At 38.5% G+C, this 21,143-nt stretch overlaps 1 protein-coding gene across 5 annotated transcripts in view; it reads right to left on the bottom strand.

Moving 5' to 3' along the window:
- Window positions 1-21,143, bottom strand: part of KALRN (kalirin RhoGEF kinase) — a 543,871-nt gene that overhangs the window by 81,355 nt on the left and 441,373 nt on the right. For 3 of the 5 annotated variants that reach the window (XM_088146453.1, XM_088146450.1, XM_088146449.1), the window contains exon 34: window positions 18,238-18,484. In XM_088146453.1, the coding sequence (XP_088002579.1) occupies window positions 18,238-18,484 (247 nt within the window). Of the gene's footprint in view, window positions 1-5,675; window positions 5,968-18,237; window positions 18,485-21,143 lie in introns of those variants that run through there. The other 2 variants (XM_088146451.1, XM_088146452.1) reach the window with 2 other exon arrangements.

The raw sequence follows: 21,143 nt of genomic DNA, 5'->3' as shown, positions 1-21,143 counted from the left end.
ACAGCAAACATGTGTTTCGTGCTCAGGACAGAATGGCATGTTCTGTTCAGATCTAGAAACAAAAATTCAAATGACCCCTTTTTAATACCCAGAACATTCTGAAACGGTAATTACGATGTCAGAGCACTTCAAGGTCAAAATGTTTCGCACACCCCTAATGCTTTCTTAACATCTGCACAGCCTCTTCTAAGGTTAAACCAATTTCCATCTGTAGTATGGAATTCAAATTCAATCCAAATTTGAAGTGAAAAATGTTATTTGGAGAGTGCATTGATACGCACCTAACACCTAGTGGGAACACTTAAACTGAATAATCCTTTCCCAGGATGGCGCACCTGCTGTGGAAGGCAGCCTCGTGAGAGAAGGAAAAGATGCAACTCTTTTTAAGGTGTATCTAACAGAGACCACACATATGCCCATGCACACTCCAAATTGCCCTTTGAATCTAAATACGTGTATAGACCTAAGCATAGCTACTAAAATAAAGCCCTGTCCAAAATGCACACAACCACACCTTTCACTTAATCCTGAGTTAATAACAATTTTAACAGGAGCCAATTTAGACTGGAGACATGGTGTATGGAGCAAAGTTTTACACTCTCCTCCTGCTGTTCCCAGAACTGCTAGGTTAACCAACTAAAAAAGCTTTTCTCTACAGCCTGAGAAAGAAAAAAAAAAAGGTTTTTTTCCCCAATAGTTAAGCATCCTGCCTCATTCATGGTATTTTATGGTGAATCCAGACATTACAGTCTTCTATTTCTAAGCTCTCCATTTTTTCCTGAGGGATGAAAAAAACAGAATTGCTTCATAAGGTCCTTGAAGGGATAGGATTAGGAGCAAGTCCATCTACAAGTAACCACAAGATGTCACAAGATCCAGAGATTGATTATACACCTGCATTTTCAACCTCACTTGGGAATAAATGGAGAGGTAAAATGTATTCTTAGGTTTAATTTAGCACAGGAACAGTAGCAGATGGCATTTAAATAGTGTTCCATATGAAAGGTGCGTGTGTGTGTGTGCTTCTGTGCGTGTATGTATAGAAAAGCATCATGCCGAGATGTCATGTCAAATTAAACAGAGTCTTATTCGTAGAGAGACACAGTTCCTGCTAACATTTGTAACTTTTACATTAAATAACTCTCCCCCACTTTGGAAGTTCAGACGGTGCTTTAGAAAAAATAAAGAAATCTGTACCATCAGTAATCCACAAAGTGTAAGTGAGCTAAACTTCCATCATGTTTCTTTTTAAGAAGTCTGTTTTCATACTTTCTCTGGCTTGATCTAAATTGTTCTTTGAAAGTGACCTTCCACAGAATGGGAAGCACTCAGTCATAGCACAGCACCGCTTATCGCAGTCTAAATTTTAAGGAACAAGGTTACAGGGGAGTTGGAGGAGCTACAAAAACTACACAGACTTAAATCTCAAAACATAATTATATCCCACAGTTAAAAACACCAGTAACGTTCATTACATCTACACACACATATTTTGGGGAATGTTTGAGCATTCCTGACAGATTAGAAACCAAAACTTTTACACTAGGCCTATCTTCAAATTAAACACCCGGAATCTGGATAATTGAATTATTCGTTTGTTATATTGCCTGAGTTCCCTTCTAATCCCAATGTTAGCCCAAATAGGAAGTCTCTTCTCTCTCTCGCTCCAGTAAAACTAAAGAAAAGTGTTCCTAGTTTTGTAAAATAGCCCCTGAAGATTAAGAGATTTTGTTTATTTATTAGATTTATAAGGCCGCACAACTCAATGTGACTTTTATATAGATCTGGAATTGCCTGGGTAATTCTGCCCAACATTTAAATGGACTCATTTGAAGAAACTAAGATAGACCAAATATATTCTAAGATCCCAGTAGTGAATTATCTTTGGGACATTTCTGATTCTGAACAAGTACATAAGGATTCATAGAAATTATACACACACCCCTACATACTAGCTTCTGGAAATTATTCTTTATTTTAAGCTACATTTCGCATTGTGTCTTTTCCACTTTTCAACATAGTAGCACACATCAATCTATCATAATGCCAAGGCTCATGTGCTAAAGATGTCCATACAGTTTTACTGTATTGAACCAGAGATATGTAAAAGGCACTATGTTTTTCCCCAAATAAAACTTACATAAAATGTGATCTTTGCAATGACTGAATGAACCATGTAACATACTGAACCAGGCCATTTGAATCTTGTCTTATGAGTATTCCCATTAATACTCATAGTTTTCTACACTTCTTATACTGGAATCTGAATTTGCATAATCACCAGGGTGGCAAAGGAAGACATCTTGTTGCTTAGTGTTTCTTGTAAAGAATGCAACAGTTTGTGTGTTAGAAATGGGAAAAAGTAAACAGCAAAATCATATGACCAAAGAACAGAAGTTTCTGAAAAGTCACCACCTTTTTAATCAATTGAAGAAAACAGTATTATTTCTAGGAGATAATCAGTCAACATACCTTTTTAAAATTTAGCTACGTTTCTCAGTTTTTCTTCCAAGAGAAAGGCTGCCTATTTTCTAAAGCCCTTAATTTTATTTATTTATGTTTGTGTGTGTGTGTGTGTGTGTATCTTGTAAATTATACAGCAAATATGGATTATCAACCCAGTTTACAATATCTTATTTTAAATTTCCTTCCTGTAAATCATTCAACAAAAGTGAATCCTAAAAAATGATTTCTCTCACATGCTCATGTACAAGTTTACAGTGATGGGAGGCATTTTAAACACACTCAGAAAACTCTGAAACTGGGATCAAACAGCACACTAATCTACAGATTATTTAGCCACAGTTTACCAAGGAATAATTGGCTTGGCTCACTTACAGTTCAAAAATCACAGTAGCTGGAATCATGCTAAACACAAACCACACTTGGGCTTAGTGTGAACCCATCCTACATCTTTTTAGAAAGGCTGTTACAATATTGTGGATTGTTTGATACTGCCTATTACAGGTTCAATAAAATGCATTATATCCCACATGACAAAATAAACATCTCACACTCACATCACAGAAGACTAGCCACAGTAATTTTTATGACAATATAAAGTATAAAAACATAACCTGTAATTACCTGATAGTCAGCACTTTGGGATTATATGTAATTTCCAAATGCAGAAATCATAACCGTATAGAAAATTATTAATTATACATATATCTTTCCCAAGTGCCCTATATTTATTATCTAAGAACTTATAAAAGAGCTTTAGAAAGTGGGCTAGAATTATTAATTCAAACTTCTGATAGCTTCAGCTCTACCTAAGTACCTACAGTTTTAGGTAGTTTTAGTTTTCTAAACCATCCAAGAAAATGATTCTAAGACTAGAGAGAACTGATAGTTGAAAGCAGAGAAGTAATTCTATCAACATCAATAGTTTTCATTGTTGGAATGGGAAGTGGTGCTTCTCTCTGATCTTAAAAATCTGCTGCTGTGGATAGTTTCCTATCTTCCAGAGCAGACCTTGAAGGAACGGTGGGGGAAGGGGGACTATAATGGGGAGAAGGAAGTCCTACTGCATTAGTGGAAATCTGTTAAACAGTTAAGATTACTTGCATTTCCCTTTCTAGTAATCCCTTTCTTGGATCCAACACAATTAAGTGTTCTACACATTTAAGCTGTGGCAGTTAAATTTAATCAGGTCAAGTCCATCACAGACTCCTATGCATCAACCAAAATACCTTGGCACCCACAAAAGGTAATATGTGTATGGTGGCATATGGAAGTTTGTGTTGTTGTTTTTCAAATTGGAAGTCTAAGAAGAAAGGACTAAATGAAGCAAGCAGGACAGTATGTTTCCCCAACTAAGCTGCCTTGCCCTGATCAAGCAAGGAGTAGTACATGGAAGGCTCCAGAGGCTAATTCCTGGATTATTCAGCAGCCCTTCTTTACCCACAGAAACCATTAGGCAATGTAAGTGCAGGCATCTGTTCCTCTCTGACGAGTTCCCTTCCTGGAGTAAAGCAGCTGACACTCCCTTCCTCAGTTTCACTTATTTTAGGGAGGACTTGTCCTTGAGATGCAGGAGAAGGTGAGACTTTAACACCTATCTTTTTATATGGTTTGTTTTACCAAGACATTTGTGCCACCTCTATTTCTCTACCATTGACTAACACATCAGCTAGAACTGTTCTATTTTGTTTCTTTTGGCAGATTCAGTTGCTACTCAACATTTTCAAATTTTGTGCTGGGACCTATAGAGTCTGCCAAATGATACTTCAAGATTTGGCCCAACAGTAAGTTAACTGGGCCTAGAGTTTATTTGGCATATGCTGATATTATGCTGTTACTTTTGTTTTTGTAGTTTCATTCTGTCACACTTGTATTTTGTACTGATATATACATGTATATACACATACATATACATTTATAGATCCAATTTGATGTAATGGCTAAGTTCTGGCCTAGAAACCAGGAGACTCTGAGTTTTAGGCCTCCCTTAGGCACGAAAGCCAGCTGGGTGACTTTGGGCCAGTTGCTCTCTCTCAGCTCAATACACCTCCCAAGGTTGTTGTGGGGAAAGTAGGAGGCAAGAGTATTAGGCATGTTGGCCACCTTGAGTTGGCCAAAATATATTAAAAAGTGGGATAAAAATAATGCAATATTAAATAATAATGCCTTTCCCATAAAGCTATTAAGATATCAATTGTATTAAATGCTGCATAAACGTAAGTGACAATAGAAAAGGAAAAATACCTATAGTAACTAGAGTGATTATGTATGCCCTTGGCAGAATGAAACATGTCAGGCATTATATAGAACTACCTGACACCATTTAGTATCTGACTAATATACACTTTTAGATACAAACTGAGTAAGTTTCAGTATTTTTCAGAAATACTAAGAAGAAAAGAGAGAAGCTTACTGTATATCAATTCCTGTCTCTTTACAGCTTCTGGAGAGATTCAAGTTTTGCTTATTTATACAGAACCTTTGCCAACATATTTTGAAACTGTAAATTAAAAAAAAAAACTAGCAGGGAAAAATATATATTCTTCAACATTCTAACTTCTTACACATAGGTTCATTTACAATGAGCAAACAAGGCCTTATTGTTTCTTGTGAAATAACTATTTACTCTCCCCTTCCCATCACACTTTATATCGGAGTTACTTATATTACCTATTCCAAAATTGTGCCCGCTAGAGAGCAACTCAGCATTTATATTTATTGGATATCAGTTTAGCATATTATAAGACCTCAGCCAACTGTAGTTGATTCAATGATCTGTAATTAAGTAGGTCATAGTTTAGTATGCTGGATCTAGGAACAGACTTTATAAAACATATAAAGAATAAAAGATTCATTAAAGCAAATTATGGCTTTAATAATAGTATACCTTGTCTAAAATGTAAGTTTATCCTGTCTCAATAAGCAGCTACATGCTGTCTAGAAATCTGAGAAGCTGCCTCTCTCCTGGCAAAAGCCATTTGAGGTGATAAGCAAACAGAGAACCACTTAACAGACAAAACCAAAGTTCAGAAAAAGTCAAGAGTCATGAACATAGCATTCACCCAGCATCTTCTCCTTAATCTCTGTGGGGAATAAAACCCCTGAACACCTCACGGAGGATAGCAAAATGCTTGCTTATTGGAAATGAGTAACCTCTCTTCAAATTCAACTTCTGATTTAAAGTACACCCTCGCAGCTTAGGAGTTACTAACCTTTGCACCTTGGGAAACAGCAGCAACACTTTCCAAGGAACCAGCCCCGGCAAGACGTGCTGGCGTACGCAGCTTGTCTCCCCTCCTTCATTTCGCCTGGGACCGAGTCATGTCAAATCAAGCAAGGATCCACAGAGTGCCCCCAGGTAATCCACGCGACTAATTCCGCAGTATCATCCCGGAGAGTGAAGGGGAAAAAAAACCCAACCACCCCGCGAAAGGGAGGAGCTTTCGGACAAGAGAGGCGGACTCTCAGCCACAACCGCAGCTGGTGGCTATCTGCCTGTGCTCGCAACAACACGGGCTCTGAGGAACATTGTGCAATACAGCGGCTGGGAGAAATGCACGCCTATTACCAACCGCGAAGCTTTTTTTCTGTAGTCCAAACACCGCAGGGAGTTATTCTGTGATTTAGAAAACAAACGACAACCTGCCGCTGCCACAAAGCGTTGCAATTAATAAAGTAGGCAGCGTGCCCCTTCGAGCTGCATCTACGCTAGCTGGTTTTTATAAAACCTTGCAATAAATCCCCTAGAAAGGAACTTTTTTGAGATTTCTCGGAAGAGAAAATAAATCCACCACCACCCCGTCCCTTTTCTGGAGAGATCATGGTCGAGGGACTCATTAATGTTACAGTATAAATTCTCGATACAGCCTGTTGGTGCCGCTGACGACACAGAAACCGCGCATAATTAACTCGCTACTTCTTGCTAAACACTTTGGTTCTAGCGTGAGTTTAATTTCTTAGACGGCTTCTGTGTAATACCGCCAAATTGCTGTGGGAACCTAGCCCGGCTTTCAGCGCATGGAGTTAAGCATTGCAATTCAGACTCCTTTTAAACGGGATGTTAGAGGGGCAGGTTCTGTACCAGCAATACAGAAACCCAAATGCCCCATGAGAAATTTTTCCCAGCGTTCAGATGCCACGGGGAAGTTTCGCCTGATATGCAACTGTTAAAAACGCAGAGGCAATGAAAAAGCAAGAAACTCAACCTGGAGTACCTAGTAATAAATCCTATTATAATCCTTCCCCCCCCCTATTTCCATATCTATATTATGGATAGTATTTAAAAATATTGGTGAGTTTAGAAAGCATTTCTTGTGAACATTGTAACAGAGAAAATAGATTTAAAATCCGGTGTGTGCTCTAGAATCAATATAGATCTTCATTTGATTGACAGGCGGCTGTATCAACACAGCAGGTTTTGCCAGCAGAGAGAAGCTGTGCTGTTTAACTTCTGAATGTCACAATGTAGTTGTTCAAAACAGTGCTTTAATCAGGAAAAAGAAATACTCTTGTTTTAAACCAAAGCAGTAGTTCAGCTGGTGAAAATGGGATGTGGAATGCCAGGACAGGGAAATTCTTCTGGCCTGCCAGGAATAGAATGTAATTATAATAAAATTCCTAATTGGGATACACATTTTTCAAGCTTATGAGCAGTTTCATTTAATTATGGGCTTCTGGTAACCTGTTTTAGTATGTTTATCTCCCTGGTTTGCTTGCTTCCAGGATACAGAGTAATAATTGTTCTTTAATAAGACTGAAGATGTTAAAGCCTCAAGGTTCAATACAAGAGAATACAGTGGTGCTTAAAAGTTTGTGAATCCCTTTGAATTTTCAGTATTTCTGCATAACTATGATCTGAACGTGATCTGTTCTCCACACAATTCCTAAAACCTGTTAAAGAGAACCCAGTTAAACAAATGAGTCAAAAGCATTACACTTGTTTATTGATTTATTGAAGAAAATGATCCAAAGCTACATATTTGTGTGTGGCAAAAGTATGTGAACCTCTAGGATTATCAGTTCATTTGAAGGGGAAATTAGAGTCAAGTGTTTAAATCAATGGAATGATAATCAGGTGTGAGGGTGGGAGGTCCTGCCTCATTTAAAGAATAAAATTCTGGGTATTCACTGTCAAAGTCTGATCTTTACAATACAAGTATGTGGAAGTGTGGTATGGTTTGAATAAAGGAATTTCTGAGAACCTTGGAAAAACAGTTGTTGATGCTCACCAGGCTGGAAAAGGTTACAAAACTATTTCCAGAGAGTCTAGACTCTACCAGTCTCTGTCAGGCAGATCATGTATAAAAGGAGGCAATCCAACACCACTGTTATCCTCCCCAGGAGTGGTTGTCCAACCAACATCACACAAAGAGCAAGGTATGTAATACTCTGGGAGGTCTCAAAGAACCCTAGGGTAATATTTAAGGAACTAAAGGCCTCTCTTGCATTGGTGAATGTCAGTGTTCATGAGACCATCATGAGGAGAGCATTGAACACCAATGGTGTGCATGGTAGGGTTGCAAGGAGAAAGCCACTACTCTCCAAAAAGAATATAACTGCCCATCTACAGTTTGCAAAAGACCACGTGGATAAGTCAGAAATCTATTGGAAGAATGTTCTGTGGATGGATGAGATCAAACTAGAACTTTTCAGCTTGAATGAAAAGCATTATGTTTGGTGAAAGGCGAACACTGAATGTGTATTAACATTCCAGCATAAGAACCTTATCCCATCTGTGAAACATGGTGGTTTGGGCCTGCTTGCTGTCTCTGAACCAGGATGGTTTGCTGATGAAACTATGAATCTGGATTGTACCAGCAAATTCTACAGGAAAATGTCAAGGTATCTGTGAATGCCGGGTGAGTAGTGTGGGGTGGGGTGGTGCTGTGTGTGTAGGGGGGAGGGGTTGCTGGGGTATAAGCTATGTAGTACAAGATCCCTAGGATCTTGTACTCCATAGAGGGACTCCTCAGGAGAAAAAGTGGCAGAAGAAACTTGCAGCCTTCCCTGCCAGCTTCCCCATTAACTTTGCTTGTGGGAAGCTGGCAGGGAAGGTCACAAATTGTGGGATGCTGCAACCATTGTAAGTATGAGCCAGTTGCCAAGTGCTTGGATTGCGATCATGTGACTGCAGGAGTGCTGCAACAGCCAGAACTTTGAGGACTGGTTGTAAGTATCACTTATTCAGTGCCATTGCAGCTTTGAATGGTTGCTGAATGAATGGTTGTTAATCAAGGATTACCTGTAGCTGCAGTTATTGCTGCCCAAAGGGACGCACCAGTTACTGAAAGCAAAGATTCACATACTTTTGCCCCACACAAATATGTAGTTTTGGATAATTTTTTAAAAGATTTTTTATCCCACCTTTATTATTTTTATAAATAAGGCGGCAAACATACCTAATATTCTTTCCTCCTCCTGTTTTTCCCCACAACAACAACCCTGTGAGGTGAGTTGGGCTGAGAGAGAATGAGTGGTCCAAAGTCACCCAGCCGGCTTTCATGCCTAAGGTGGGACTAGAACTCAAGGTCTTTTGGTTTCTAGCCTGGTGGCTTAACCACTAGACCAAACTGGCTTTCATCAATAAACAAGTATAGTTTGTTTAATTGGGTTCTTTTTATATAGTTTTAGGACTTGTATGGAGAACAGATCACATTTTAGGTCATATTTATGCAGAAATATTGAAAATTCAAAAGAGTTCACAAATTTTAAAACACCACTGTAAGTAGCAGTTCCTTTGCTATTCATTACCTTCAGTGAATCTAGTCTGCACTGAGTGGACTGTGAGCTACAGTCCAAGGGTGTGACAGACATTTCTTAGTAATGTTTGTGCTTGACATTTGAGAAGGAAAACTGTCAACCTTTGCTGTGATTCCTTGCCACTCCCTTCCTTGTTTATACTCAGAGGTAGCTATTTTATCTATTTGAAGAATACCACAGAGAGTTGTTTGCTTTTCTTGGTTTGTTATGGTGTGATGTTTCTGGACCATAAATTCCTTTGGAATGTTCTTAATAAATGGTAGCATTACATTAGGATCGGCCATTGCTTTTACTGATTTAGCACTGCATCTCTAACAGCTCACAGAAATTAGGTGAAAGCTTGCTTCGGTATAAAAAAATAGAGGAGAAAGCTTTCAACTGTTTAATCATGCATACTAGGGAATTATGCCTATCTAAGAGGAAGAACATCAAGTTAAGCCATGGTTTGCTTACCCAGTCATAATTGGCTGAGTCTATAGATCATACTAAGCCATAAACTATGAGTTACAAACCCACAATGGCTAGGTTTTCACAACATGCTAAGCCAACCTACCATGCAATTATAACTTAATGGGATATCTGAACCCAGCAAGTGGTTGGTTGTTACTCAGTTCACACTGACATCCACACGTTTTGATCAAACGGGAACAAATATAAAATACCAATACACGTTAAAAAAAAAAAAAGAAGAAGAAGAATTTGGCACGGCACCATACTTTGGTGTTTTGGGCTGGGTTGTTAGTTTGATAGAATTAGAAACAGGAGGGATTTCATTTGCTTGCCACAATTGCCAATGATGATAGCTTAAAGCCTATAAGTCTCAAGAAAAGATTAATGTGCCCTATAAACAATACAGTCTTGGATGACAATCTTTACTGTCATCTAGTGGTCATCTGGATTTTGGTAGCCGACAGCTGGCAGCCTAGCCCTAGTGGTCCAATGTATCACCATTAATTTTTTGGTAAAAGTACTTCTGCTGGTAATGTCTTTTATCAGAGGCAAAAAGTAGATGAATCCTTTCTTGTATGGAGATGTTTTGGACAGAACAAAAACAGAGTTTTCATCTGAACTAATTCACTTGCCCCCCACCTCCAATACCAAACCCCTCAGCATATGGTTTTTCCTTTCTAACAAAATGGACTGTGCATTTTGGCCATTCCTCACCCTCTAATAACCAAACAGCTAGCTGTTTTTATAGTTCCAATGTGTTGAAAACAGCTGAGAATTACTTTTGTTTGAACAAACCAGATCATAAAACACAAACACTATGTCACTATTTCATTAAAATAAGATTATGAGAACATGGGGGGAAAGTTCTGATGGAACTTCCTAATAGCACACCTGCCTCAAGCAAATTATTTATTCCAATAACTGAATGCAAATTGCCAGCATCCATGTGCCCTGTCTTGCACAAGAAAGAGAAGTATAATAGGCCATTGTCGAATTTGGAGGAAGTGTATAGGTGGCACAAATGTCCTGGGAATGTACAGGAAAGGCCAGTGGGTTTCTTTGACTGTAAACAACACTTTCAGTAAAGCTAGATGTACTTTTTGGCCAATGGAAACATTCCAAATAACTAGTTTCTTCAACAAATTATGGAGGGAGAAGGGAAAAAAAACAAAGCAGGCAGGTTCATGCTACAGTATATTAAACTTCAGTCCAACACTTCCTGGAAAACATACTAGTTACTGGCAGAGCAATCTAACCAAACCAGCTGTTTAATTTTGCAACAGACATGCTGCTGTAGTACTTCAAGGCAAGCAAAACCATTGGTTGTTTCTAAACTTGCATGATGACCCATGTTTTAAGAGGAAAGCAGTGGGAATTTGAAAATTATGACTCTGATGTGAGGAAAGAGCTGAGATAAGCTGCCTGTATACAGGTGAGAAGTCCAATGCCCTTCACCTTGTCAAAGTACACATACAAAGCAGGGCATCTGTTTAAATAGAAATGTCAGGAACTGCTCCTTTACCTGTCTTTCTCCCTCCCCCTCCAATATAGCAGTGACAGGTCTCAGCATTCTGCACCACCCTTTGAATTTCAATACTCTATAAACACCACTTGAAGAACAACACATCCTCACAATAGGCTTTGAATAGGTGCATTCCTACAAAGTAATATTCTATCAACTAGACTTAAATGGCTGACAATGAAAACAAAGCTATATTATAGCTTGAAGTGATGGCCTAGTTCACATTGCACATTAAGATGCAATCTCTTTTTTAAAATTATTATTATTATTATTATTATTATTATTTTGGGCTTAGCCATTGTAGTTTGCAACCATGGGTTTAATGTCTTCCATGAACCCAGCCCTAAAGTCCTGTATACTTCTAAATAAGTATCTATCTTTGGAGGAAAGCTAGCCGCTACTTAAAATCTTTTGTGGCTTCCTAATTTACAAAAGAGAATTCATATTTAAGTGAGATTTATTACATCAGCACTGAAGAACTTTTAATTTTATGGTTTAGCTGTTGACACTGTTGAAGGCCCCATGCATGATTTTCTGATATGGTTAGCTACACAGCCAACTAGTCCAGGGCTTGCTGATTATACAGTATAATCCAGTTTGAAGATTAGTATAAAAGAACATACAGAACTACTATTAATAAAAGGGAGGATGTCATAAGAATAAACAAAATCGTTTGAACTCAAAATGGACACCTTTGTCAATAAATTAAGCCATTAGGCTTGTTAACCAAAATAAGCGTATGAGGTGCTAAAAATGGTGATTGCACACTCTTGCTTTCTAAGGCTTTTTCCTCCATGTATCATGAACTAGAACTAGAGAAATCTATCCAACCTCAGCTATGGAAGTTCACTGGATGACTGAGCAAGTCATTCTTTCTCAGCCCAACTGATCTTATGGACCATTATTCTAGGGAAAAATAAAAACAGAAGAAAGAATGCTATGTATACTGCCTTGAGCTCTTAGAAGAAAGGGATAATAGCAATCTAATGAATAACATAAAAAATAAAATAACTGACTTTCTTCACCCAGCATCTAAATCGTAATATGAGTATATTTGGTTTTGGCTAAGCATCTTATTTGTCCCATATGAGCATAACACTGAGGAGAAGAACCATGTTTATTGATCACTGGGTGCCTGCTTCACAAGAAAGAAGGATCCTGGACAATGGAAAAGCAAAGATTTTTATAGAAGTTGAGGGCTACAAGGTGAGAAATCCTAGGGATCTGATTTGCTGGCCAGTTCAGGGAAGTTAGGCAGCTCCTTGTCAATGTACCTGGGGCTAGTTCTGTTGTTAGGCAAAGTGGGCCTCTTAGGAGGGCAGCGGAGCTGAGGAAGTTAATTGTGAAGGACATGGAATGCTGAGGTCACCAGCTGATAGAGGATGGAAGGTTGGGGTTTCTCTAGGCTGCAATTCTCTTGGCAGGCCTGCCCTTGGGCTGTGCTGTGAGTTGGTGAGGAGGCATCTATTCTTTGGTTTGATGGGATTGCAGGGGGCTTTGTCTGGATGGCCAATTTGGGTCTGATGAGATTAGGCAAAGAGAGGAACTGGGTTTGACCCCAGTCACATCTAAAAGACAATGGAGGGGAAGGTTGTAGTTTCCATTTTGTTTGTTAAATTTATTTTCTCCACTACACTAGCAGAACACATCCACGAGCACCAACTAGCAGTCAGAAGACTTGATGAAAACTCCTTAATCTCACAACACATGGACAGACTTAACCATAGCTTTAACTGGGAAACTGTCAGCATTTTAGACCAAGCTAAATCCAAAAATGCAATAGAATTCTTGGAAGCTTGGTATTCAGACAAGGCAGCAATTAACAGACACATAGAGATAAACAGCATCTACATACTATCCAAAAGAGACAAAAGACCAGAAGATAGTCTCACCAGCAATCATCACCCAGATAAGCAAAGGTTACCCCCAGGCACACAATCAAGCAGTAAACATATGCTAATCAAGGAACTATCAGAGGAGCAAAACAAAACCCCCACGCCCACCAACACTGGCAAGGCATGTCACAGTATATAAAGAGAGAGCAAACCCCATCCCATTTTAGCACTGAAGATGTTACCTAGCCAGGTAATGAAACGTTTGCAAGAAAAGAACCAAGCTCAGAGAACCCCAAGGACTCCTCAACTTTTGATTTAAAGAAGACAGAAGTATTAGCATGTTTTTTTTAAAAAAAATAAATAAATGTATAGCCCGGGGGCAGGGGGTGGGGAGGGAACTATCAGAAGTAAAAGCTTTTTATAAGAAACAAAAATTGGACAGTTCTCTGGTTGTTGAGGATTTAAATGCAAGAGAGTTACAGTTCATTTTTTCCTCTATATCCAATTTCTACATTGTGTCCAGAACCTTTTCAATTGTTTCATCCCTGCCATGTGATTAATTGGCATATTAAGATCTTCCTGAAAAGCTGGAATACCAGCAACATGATAATGAAGTTAGTCCTAATGGTGAAAAAGGCAGGGGAACACAAAACAAAAAAGCAGTAGCAAAAATAATCCCAATCAACATTTATAAAACAGCTATGAACACCAACAGACTTGTACATGGACAGGATTAATATAAGTACTAGCTAAACATATTTCCGTACTCATGTATGTAATGGATTTTCTTTTCTGATTTATTTAATCTATTTATCGAATCAAACGTGTGTATTATCAGACAATTGGGGAACATATTCGAAAATTCCTGCTATGTTATCTTTAGTGGGAGCCCACTTTATAAGAAGGGCTGATTCCCTGCTTCTGAAGGCAGCTGATGAGAACCAGCAGTTCTCAGGCTAGGCAGAACTTTTGTAAGCACTGGAAAGAGAATGGTGACATTTCTGTTGACTCAAAGAGGTCTGAAGAAAAGAACTAGAATATAAGTCCTGCAGTAATCAAGGGGCTTTTTTTCCTGTGCTCTTCAGTAGGCAGATCTTCTGCACATATCTGGCTTCTGTCTTGTCTACAATCAAACAAGTTTCTGTATACAGAATGGAGTTTTTGGAGAGTTGAGATTTATTGCTATAACTGACAATACTCATATTCCCAACACTATGGGAAAGGAGCCAGCACCTTGATATCAAGATTAAATAATGGTTAATAATTGACCGAGTCTCCTCTGTGCCTTACTGTAGTACCAAAACCAAGTTGTGCTCCCATGCCAATCCTGGTTCAACATTGAGTAGCTATCTTATCTTATCTTAGCTATTGAGCTAAGAGCTGACTGCAAGCTTGCATGGGGCAACAAGAATCTTAATCCTGGGTGTGGCTGGTGCCCTGATGACGCTTCCCAAGCTACTTGCCAATTAACATCAATTCTTGGACTATATTTATTTCTTATTCAGGTCTATTTTATATTGTATTTTTAACAGATTTTAGCTTCTCTGTAAACTGCCCAGAGTTTTTTTTTAATGAAATGGGTGGTGACAAATTTGATATATAAATAAATATAAATAAACAACCCTCTGATGCTGAGTATCTGCTTCCTTGTCTGAAAAATATGAGAATCCTAGCAAATCTATTACCTTTCTCACTTAATAATGCCTCTTCCTAAGATCTAAGATTTTTCCACTAAACAATATTTTATATGATTTATCATTGGCCTAATAATCGTTGGCCTAACAATCAACAAAGCAGGCAATCCCTTTTGTGCAGCTGAACAATCTGGATTTGGACACCTGTGCCAATTTTGTGACATGCCTGAGGGTTAAATTTGAAAGTGACTGCTAGCCGAAATCCATCACCTCTGACAAGAAAAGCATTTGGTCTATTGCTGACTTTCAGTTGGTAGCTTAGGATGTGAGCTGGAATGAAAGAAGTTTAACTGACCAGTTTAAAGAGGGACTATTGGTCAAAATATAAGTTGAGTTCCTCCATCAAGCCATTTGATGAGCTATTGTCTGTATTAATCTATGTTTGCTTGGATACTGCTGTAAGTTTTGAAGCACAATAAAGGTAAGGAAGGGAAGATATCACTATTCTTCATTCTATCCTTTTCCCTCTCTCCACCAGTTAAGTCTTAGGAAGTTGAACCCCTGTGGTGGGGCTCAGATTTCCACAAAATACCATATCAAATATCAAATGCAGAGTTGGCCTGCATAAAATATCAAAAGGACATCAATAGGACTTTATCTCTCTTCCACTCTCTTTTTATTAAGAACAAGGACAAATACCTAGTCCATATTTATCAATATCTGAACTCTGTAACCATTGTGAATTACTACCCTCTTGCCTTCATTTGTGAGCTATAGAATGTATAGATTTTTAACAAAGTAAGATCTCAGAAGAACCTACAATCTGAGAGAGAGAGAGACACATACACAGACTACTTCATCTAAAAATGGCACAGAGTTTTGTAATAGGGAGAATTTCTGACAGAGGTAGAAAAGATAGGATGCCCACTTCTGTATAAAGTAATATAAGTTCTGTTTTTAAAAGGGTCAAGTGCTGGGTTCATACAGGATGCTAAAGTAAAACCACCAGAACTACATTACTGTTTAGCATGAGATACTAAGTCACCGCAAAGGAAAACTTGCTTTTTGTTTGCTTCTTCAGCAGGTAGAGTCTCATATATTGAATGATTTACCATGGTGATAGAGGGGAATCCCTAAATATAAAACAAGCATTTGGAGTAGATAGCACTGCTAGAATCCTTCTTCCAGACATGCTAGGTTTGTTCTTGTTTTATAATTGCAAAGATCTTTGTTTTGTATGATGCAGCAACCAGTCAGATGAGGTTAAAATTGGGAGAGTCTGTAGAGTTTGGCTATACAGTATCACTGAAAAGTCATTTGAAAGAGGTGCTTCACAAACAGAGTGCAAATGAAAAATTTCTCTTCAAATTGTTAAAGCAGTTGCATTTTGAGCATGCGCCTTGCAAGAGGTTGAGAGACCTTTTCAAATTCTTTGGGCAGCTCTAAATGTTATACTAGCAAGTAACTATTTTTTTTAAAAAAATGTTTATTCATTATTTCATTGAATAACCATTACTGATAAACTCCTAGCAGTATAAGTCAAGAATGCCCTCTTGTGTGTAGAATGAAAAATAGCACATTAATCTGACAGGTAAGTAGCACAGATCAGAGATCTTCAGAGTGAAAGTAGTTCAAAAGAGGGGCTTTGCTTCTAAAAGTACAGACGCGTGTGTATGAGTGTTTTTATGTATGTGTGACTGCAAAAGTTATTGGAAACAATAAAAAATATACACATACACTGGAAATAAATGCGAGATAAATGCATAAATCACAAGCATTTCCCATTTCACAGAGAAGACTCAAAATATTAGAACTCAACTTTGGTCCTTTTCCTAATCAAGCTATCCTTCAAAACAGTGCCTAATTATAGTGAACGGGACCATTAATAAAATACATGAAATAAAATTGGCCGCCTTTATTCTGATAATTCATCTATTCACTTAGATCCCAATACGGGATGCAAATTTCATGCAGAAAAAAGGACTAAAAAAGAAAAATAATAAAAAATGCTTGTGATCTAAGAGGACACAATTTAGTTTACGCTGTATAGTGTCTTCTCCTAGTGCCACTGCCAGACTGGTAATGGCTTATAATTATAGAACCTCTTTTTAGAAATAAGCATAGGAGCATTTTTATCTCTTGTAAGATTTTTTTTTTTGTCTTTTAGTAAGAGAGGGTCTGCAATTCATAACTGAAATACTCCCTTCCTATTTTTATAGCAGTGTTTCTCAACCTTGGCAGTTTTAAGATGTGTAGACCAACTCCCAGAATTCCCCAGCCAGCAGTTCTGGCTGGGGAATTCTTGGAATTGAAGTCCACACATCTTAAAGTTGCCAAGATTGAGAAACACTGCTTTATAGTGATATAAGAGAATATGTTTTATAATTGAAGAACTAATGGGCATGTCTGTTGAAGTCACAATTATTCCACTGTATATACAGACAGTCCCCTACTTGCAAACTTTCATGTTGTGAACTTTCACTGATACAAACAGGATGGACCCGGAAGTTGGGAACCTGGTGCTTGGCTGCCGGGTGAGGCAGGAGAGGAGTCAGTGGCAGAGAACAGGGGAGAGGAGGCTAAGGTCTTCTGCCTTGCCTGGCAATGGAGCGCGCTGTGCTCCACTGGCTCATCCCTTGCTCCCCTCTCCTCCACTACCACCCACTCTCCTGCCTCACCTGGCGATGCATTGGCAGCAGAAGATAGGGCTCCTCTGCCCACACCGCTGCCCTGCCTCCTGCCTCCGCCTCTTTTTTTTTTCTTTTTACTTGGTTGGACTTATGAACAAAACGGACTTACAAACAGCCTCTTGGAACGTAGCCTGTTTGTAAGCAGGGGACTGTCTGTATTGCACTTTGAATTTTCCTTATGGGTATGGGTTGCATGGTTTCATAAAGAACAGGTGGAAATTTTCTTCTTTTCTCAAGGAGAAATAGTTAATGGTTGGGAGCTCAAGGTCAGATACCTATTGAAACTATGCTCTACTTATAGAAGTGGTATAATTTTTTTTTTTTTTGTGCTGAAGCATGGAAGGATAGATTGATATTTTAAAGGGAACTCTTATTTGCACATTTGTATACATCAAGAGGAATTAATTTAGCTTTTAGATTTTTTTTCTGTTGCTTTTTACTGTTTTCATTTCTCTATCAGCTTCTTTCTCCAAGTCAAAAGCTACTTTTCTTCCTCCTCACCTCCCTAAGGTGCTTCCAGTTTGCTTTTGAAATAGCTAATCCAAAGTTGCAAATATTGTTATCTATTTAAAAAAATCTGATGTTGCTGTTGATGATGACGATGCTAATAATAATAATTTAAGATTTTCCTTTTGTGACTGTTACAAGGGCAAGCTAATTAGTGCTACAACCCAGAAAGAGGGAGAGTGGAATTACAATTGATATGAGGGCTGGCTGATTGGTGCAATGAAATCAGTTTCCCCAGCACAAACAAACAAACAAAACACACACAGATTATCATCTTCCCTACGCAGACAAATGTGAAAAGATGAATAGATGTAGAGAGCAATGATCATCAAAAACATTTGACCTGGCTGATGAAATCTACCTCATCTGATGCCTACCTTTTCCTGATGGGAAGAAGCAGTCCATTTCTACACTGCTCCGGGAATGGGAGACGCAGAGAGCACTGCTGGGAACCAGACCTTCCTGAGGTGGGCTCCGTTCCGTGGTCCGTACCAGACACCAGCCTGGCCGTTCACTTGGTCTTTCGAGTAACTCCACAGTCTGTCCCACCTGGATGCTCAGTTCGCTGCTATGACTGGCAACAAAGTCTTGCAGCACCACCGTTAGTTCACATCCTCCAGACAGCTGTAAGGGGAGAAAAAGGGAAATAAGAGAAGTAGACCACATTTGACTGAATGTAACAATATCTGAGATTACGCTGGACCCTGATACTCAACATCTTTGCTCACTTCTTTAAAAAAGCTCAATTTTGACTGTTTAGAGCGGGAATGCACATGCAGCCCACCAAGCAACCTTGTGTGGTGTGTCAGCATTTTTTGAAAACTAATCCACTGCCACCAAATGTCTCTGTTGCCAAGATGTATCTGCCAACAAGGTTATCGCAACCACTTCTGCCCCAAAATACATGCTGACAAGTGCCTCCAATGCCTCAGGCCTCACAGACGCTGCCAGCTCCAATGCTGTAGTCACACTGCCAGCCAGCCAACAGCTGTTCAGTGTGCCAGCTATTATTTGTGGCTTGTTATTATTTTTAATCTATCAGTCTGACCCTTTCCCTGTCTATGAGTTGTGCAGATTTAGAGTAAGTTAATTATGTATTACAAAGTTTGCTGTTATTTGCTATAGTTTTTCACATTCTGTGGCTTCTAAATCCTACCCAGTAGATTATTCTGCTGTCAGCTATCGGTGATTTGGGCCAAATTAGAAGTACTGAGGAATTACTATCAGCTCCCACTTAAAATACAATTAACTAGCAGTTCTCAGAAGGATCAATTTGGACAGAAGCATTGCTGTTTGGTACATTACCTCTTTCCCCACTCTACACCTTCCCCCTGAAGCTGCTGTCAGCTATTATACTATATTGTATCATAGATTAGATTTATATCCCACCTTTCCTTTAGAAGCTCAAGGCAACTTACATAGCACTTCCTTCTTCATTTTGTTTTATCACCACAATGCAGTGAGCAATTATTGAGTTATGAGATAGTGGCTGGCTGAAAGTTACCTACTGAGTGTGAAAAATCAGGAGAGTCTGGTAGCATCTTATCCAACTAACAAGTTTTATTAAAAGGTATAACTTCTGCACCCCTACTTCATCCCAATTTAAATCTTACATCAGTTTAGCCTCTCCACGCATCTGATGACATGAACTGTAGCTCATGAAAGCATATGCCTTTTAATACAACATGTTAGTCTGAAAAGGTGCTACCAGACTCCTCCTGATTTTGGGCTACTATGGACTAACACAGCTCTCCTACTAGAACGTAGGAGTGAAAAAATACTCAAGGTGTTTTTTATAGATACCTATATATTTCTTCCTATGGAGTAAGTTCTAGCTTTGGTAGTGGTAGGCACATTGAATGAAAAGAGAAGGGGCTTTGTCTGTGGCCTACATCACTGTGATCCTGGTATATGGATTTCACATACCATATCTAATTGGGCTCTCAAAATGGGGGGCGGGGAGACAGAGGGCATGCACATGTTATTTAAGTGTTAGAACCAATGCGACTTTCTTATCCTAGCCAGTGCTGAGATGAGAATTTATAAGATCCCAAATAAAATCCTTGCTTAAAATATATTCCTCAACCTGCAATTAGAGGTTGCTATCAAAACATCCATGGTTTCAACCTACTAAATTTGCTTCCAGTAGTCCCTCTTATTATGCTTTATGCTTTGTTGCAGAATCACTAGTTTAAACGTGATGAAGCCTACAAAACATCTCCTGCTCCCTTTGGAAGAAATATAATGGTTATTATAATCATTGGTATCTAAAGAGTGCCACCAACATAAATGCATTGCATTGCAGTTTTAAATAAAGGAGACATTTGCTTCAAAAATTTACCATTCAAGCATGAGACAACAGCAAAGGATCAAAAGCAAATTCAGAAACACAGATATCGATGATGATAATATAGATAACCTATAAGATCTGTGCACGACATCTCTGATTATAAGTACCATATCTGTAGTGTGGACAAGAGTCATGTTCTATTTTTTCCCTTTAAAATTTAACTAAATATACTTACTTAATGGGGAGATTTTATCTGCAAAGGAGGTGAAAAAGTCTATTTTAATAATTACTTTTGCTTTTCCAACAAAAAGATGGAGATGAATTTTCATGATTAACCAAGTGAAATACTATTCTAAGGAACACTTCGTGATTTTAGTTCTTTCTGTTCTGGGCCTATATCTGTACTCTGCATGTTGTACTTCCTGATTAAGACAAAAATATAATTTCATGCAAACTTTCAATGAATGGTAGAACTGAAGGAATGGAAAAAAGAGTGAGCCCGAACCCATCCACTAAGACAAGATCACAGACACCACAATTATGCTCAGCAGCCTAATGAATTATAAGATCTAACGAGAATATTTTTGGTACATACAGACAGCTTTAATTATGAGCACAGATTATACGTTCAGGACAGATGTGTGAGGTTATGTTAGTCTCACATTTGTCCATAAAGTTCACAGGGACCAGTGTAAAATGTGTTGTCCTTAAAACTGGTTTTGTCATAGAGATCATATTACAGTAATAAGATTTCATGGGTTATGTATACATGGTGCCCAGTCAACAGCTTTAAAAAATTTCATTTGACACATTCTTTACCTGCTGTAAGAATGCCACATTATAATAGGAATAACAAGTACTATTGTTTTCCTCTTTCTTGCTTTTCTCTAGCTCCTTTTTCCTGACATACTTCTTTACCGTATGCCTTGAAATGTTGTACTCCTTTCCCTTAAGGGACCTCATAAGTCATCCCCCTTTGATTCCCACTGATCA

Source organism: Python bivittatus, unplaced genomic scaffold (assembly GCF_059951505.1).
Source record: "Python bivittatus isolate LINGU-HERP-01145 unplaced genomic scaffold, Pbiv_v1 ctg000480_np1212, whole genome shotgun sequence".
NCBI classification, from domain to species: Eukaryota; Metazoa; Chordata; class Lepidosauria; order Squamata; family Pythonidae; genus Python; species Python bivittatus.
Note: the sequence above shows the minus strand (reverse complement) of the source record. Positions and strands in the feature narration are given on the sequence as shown.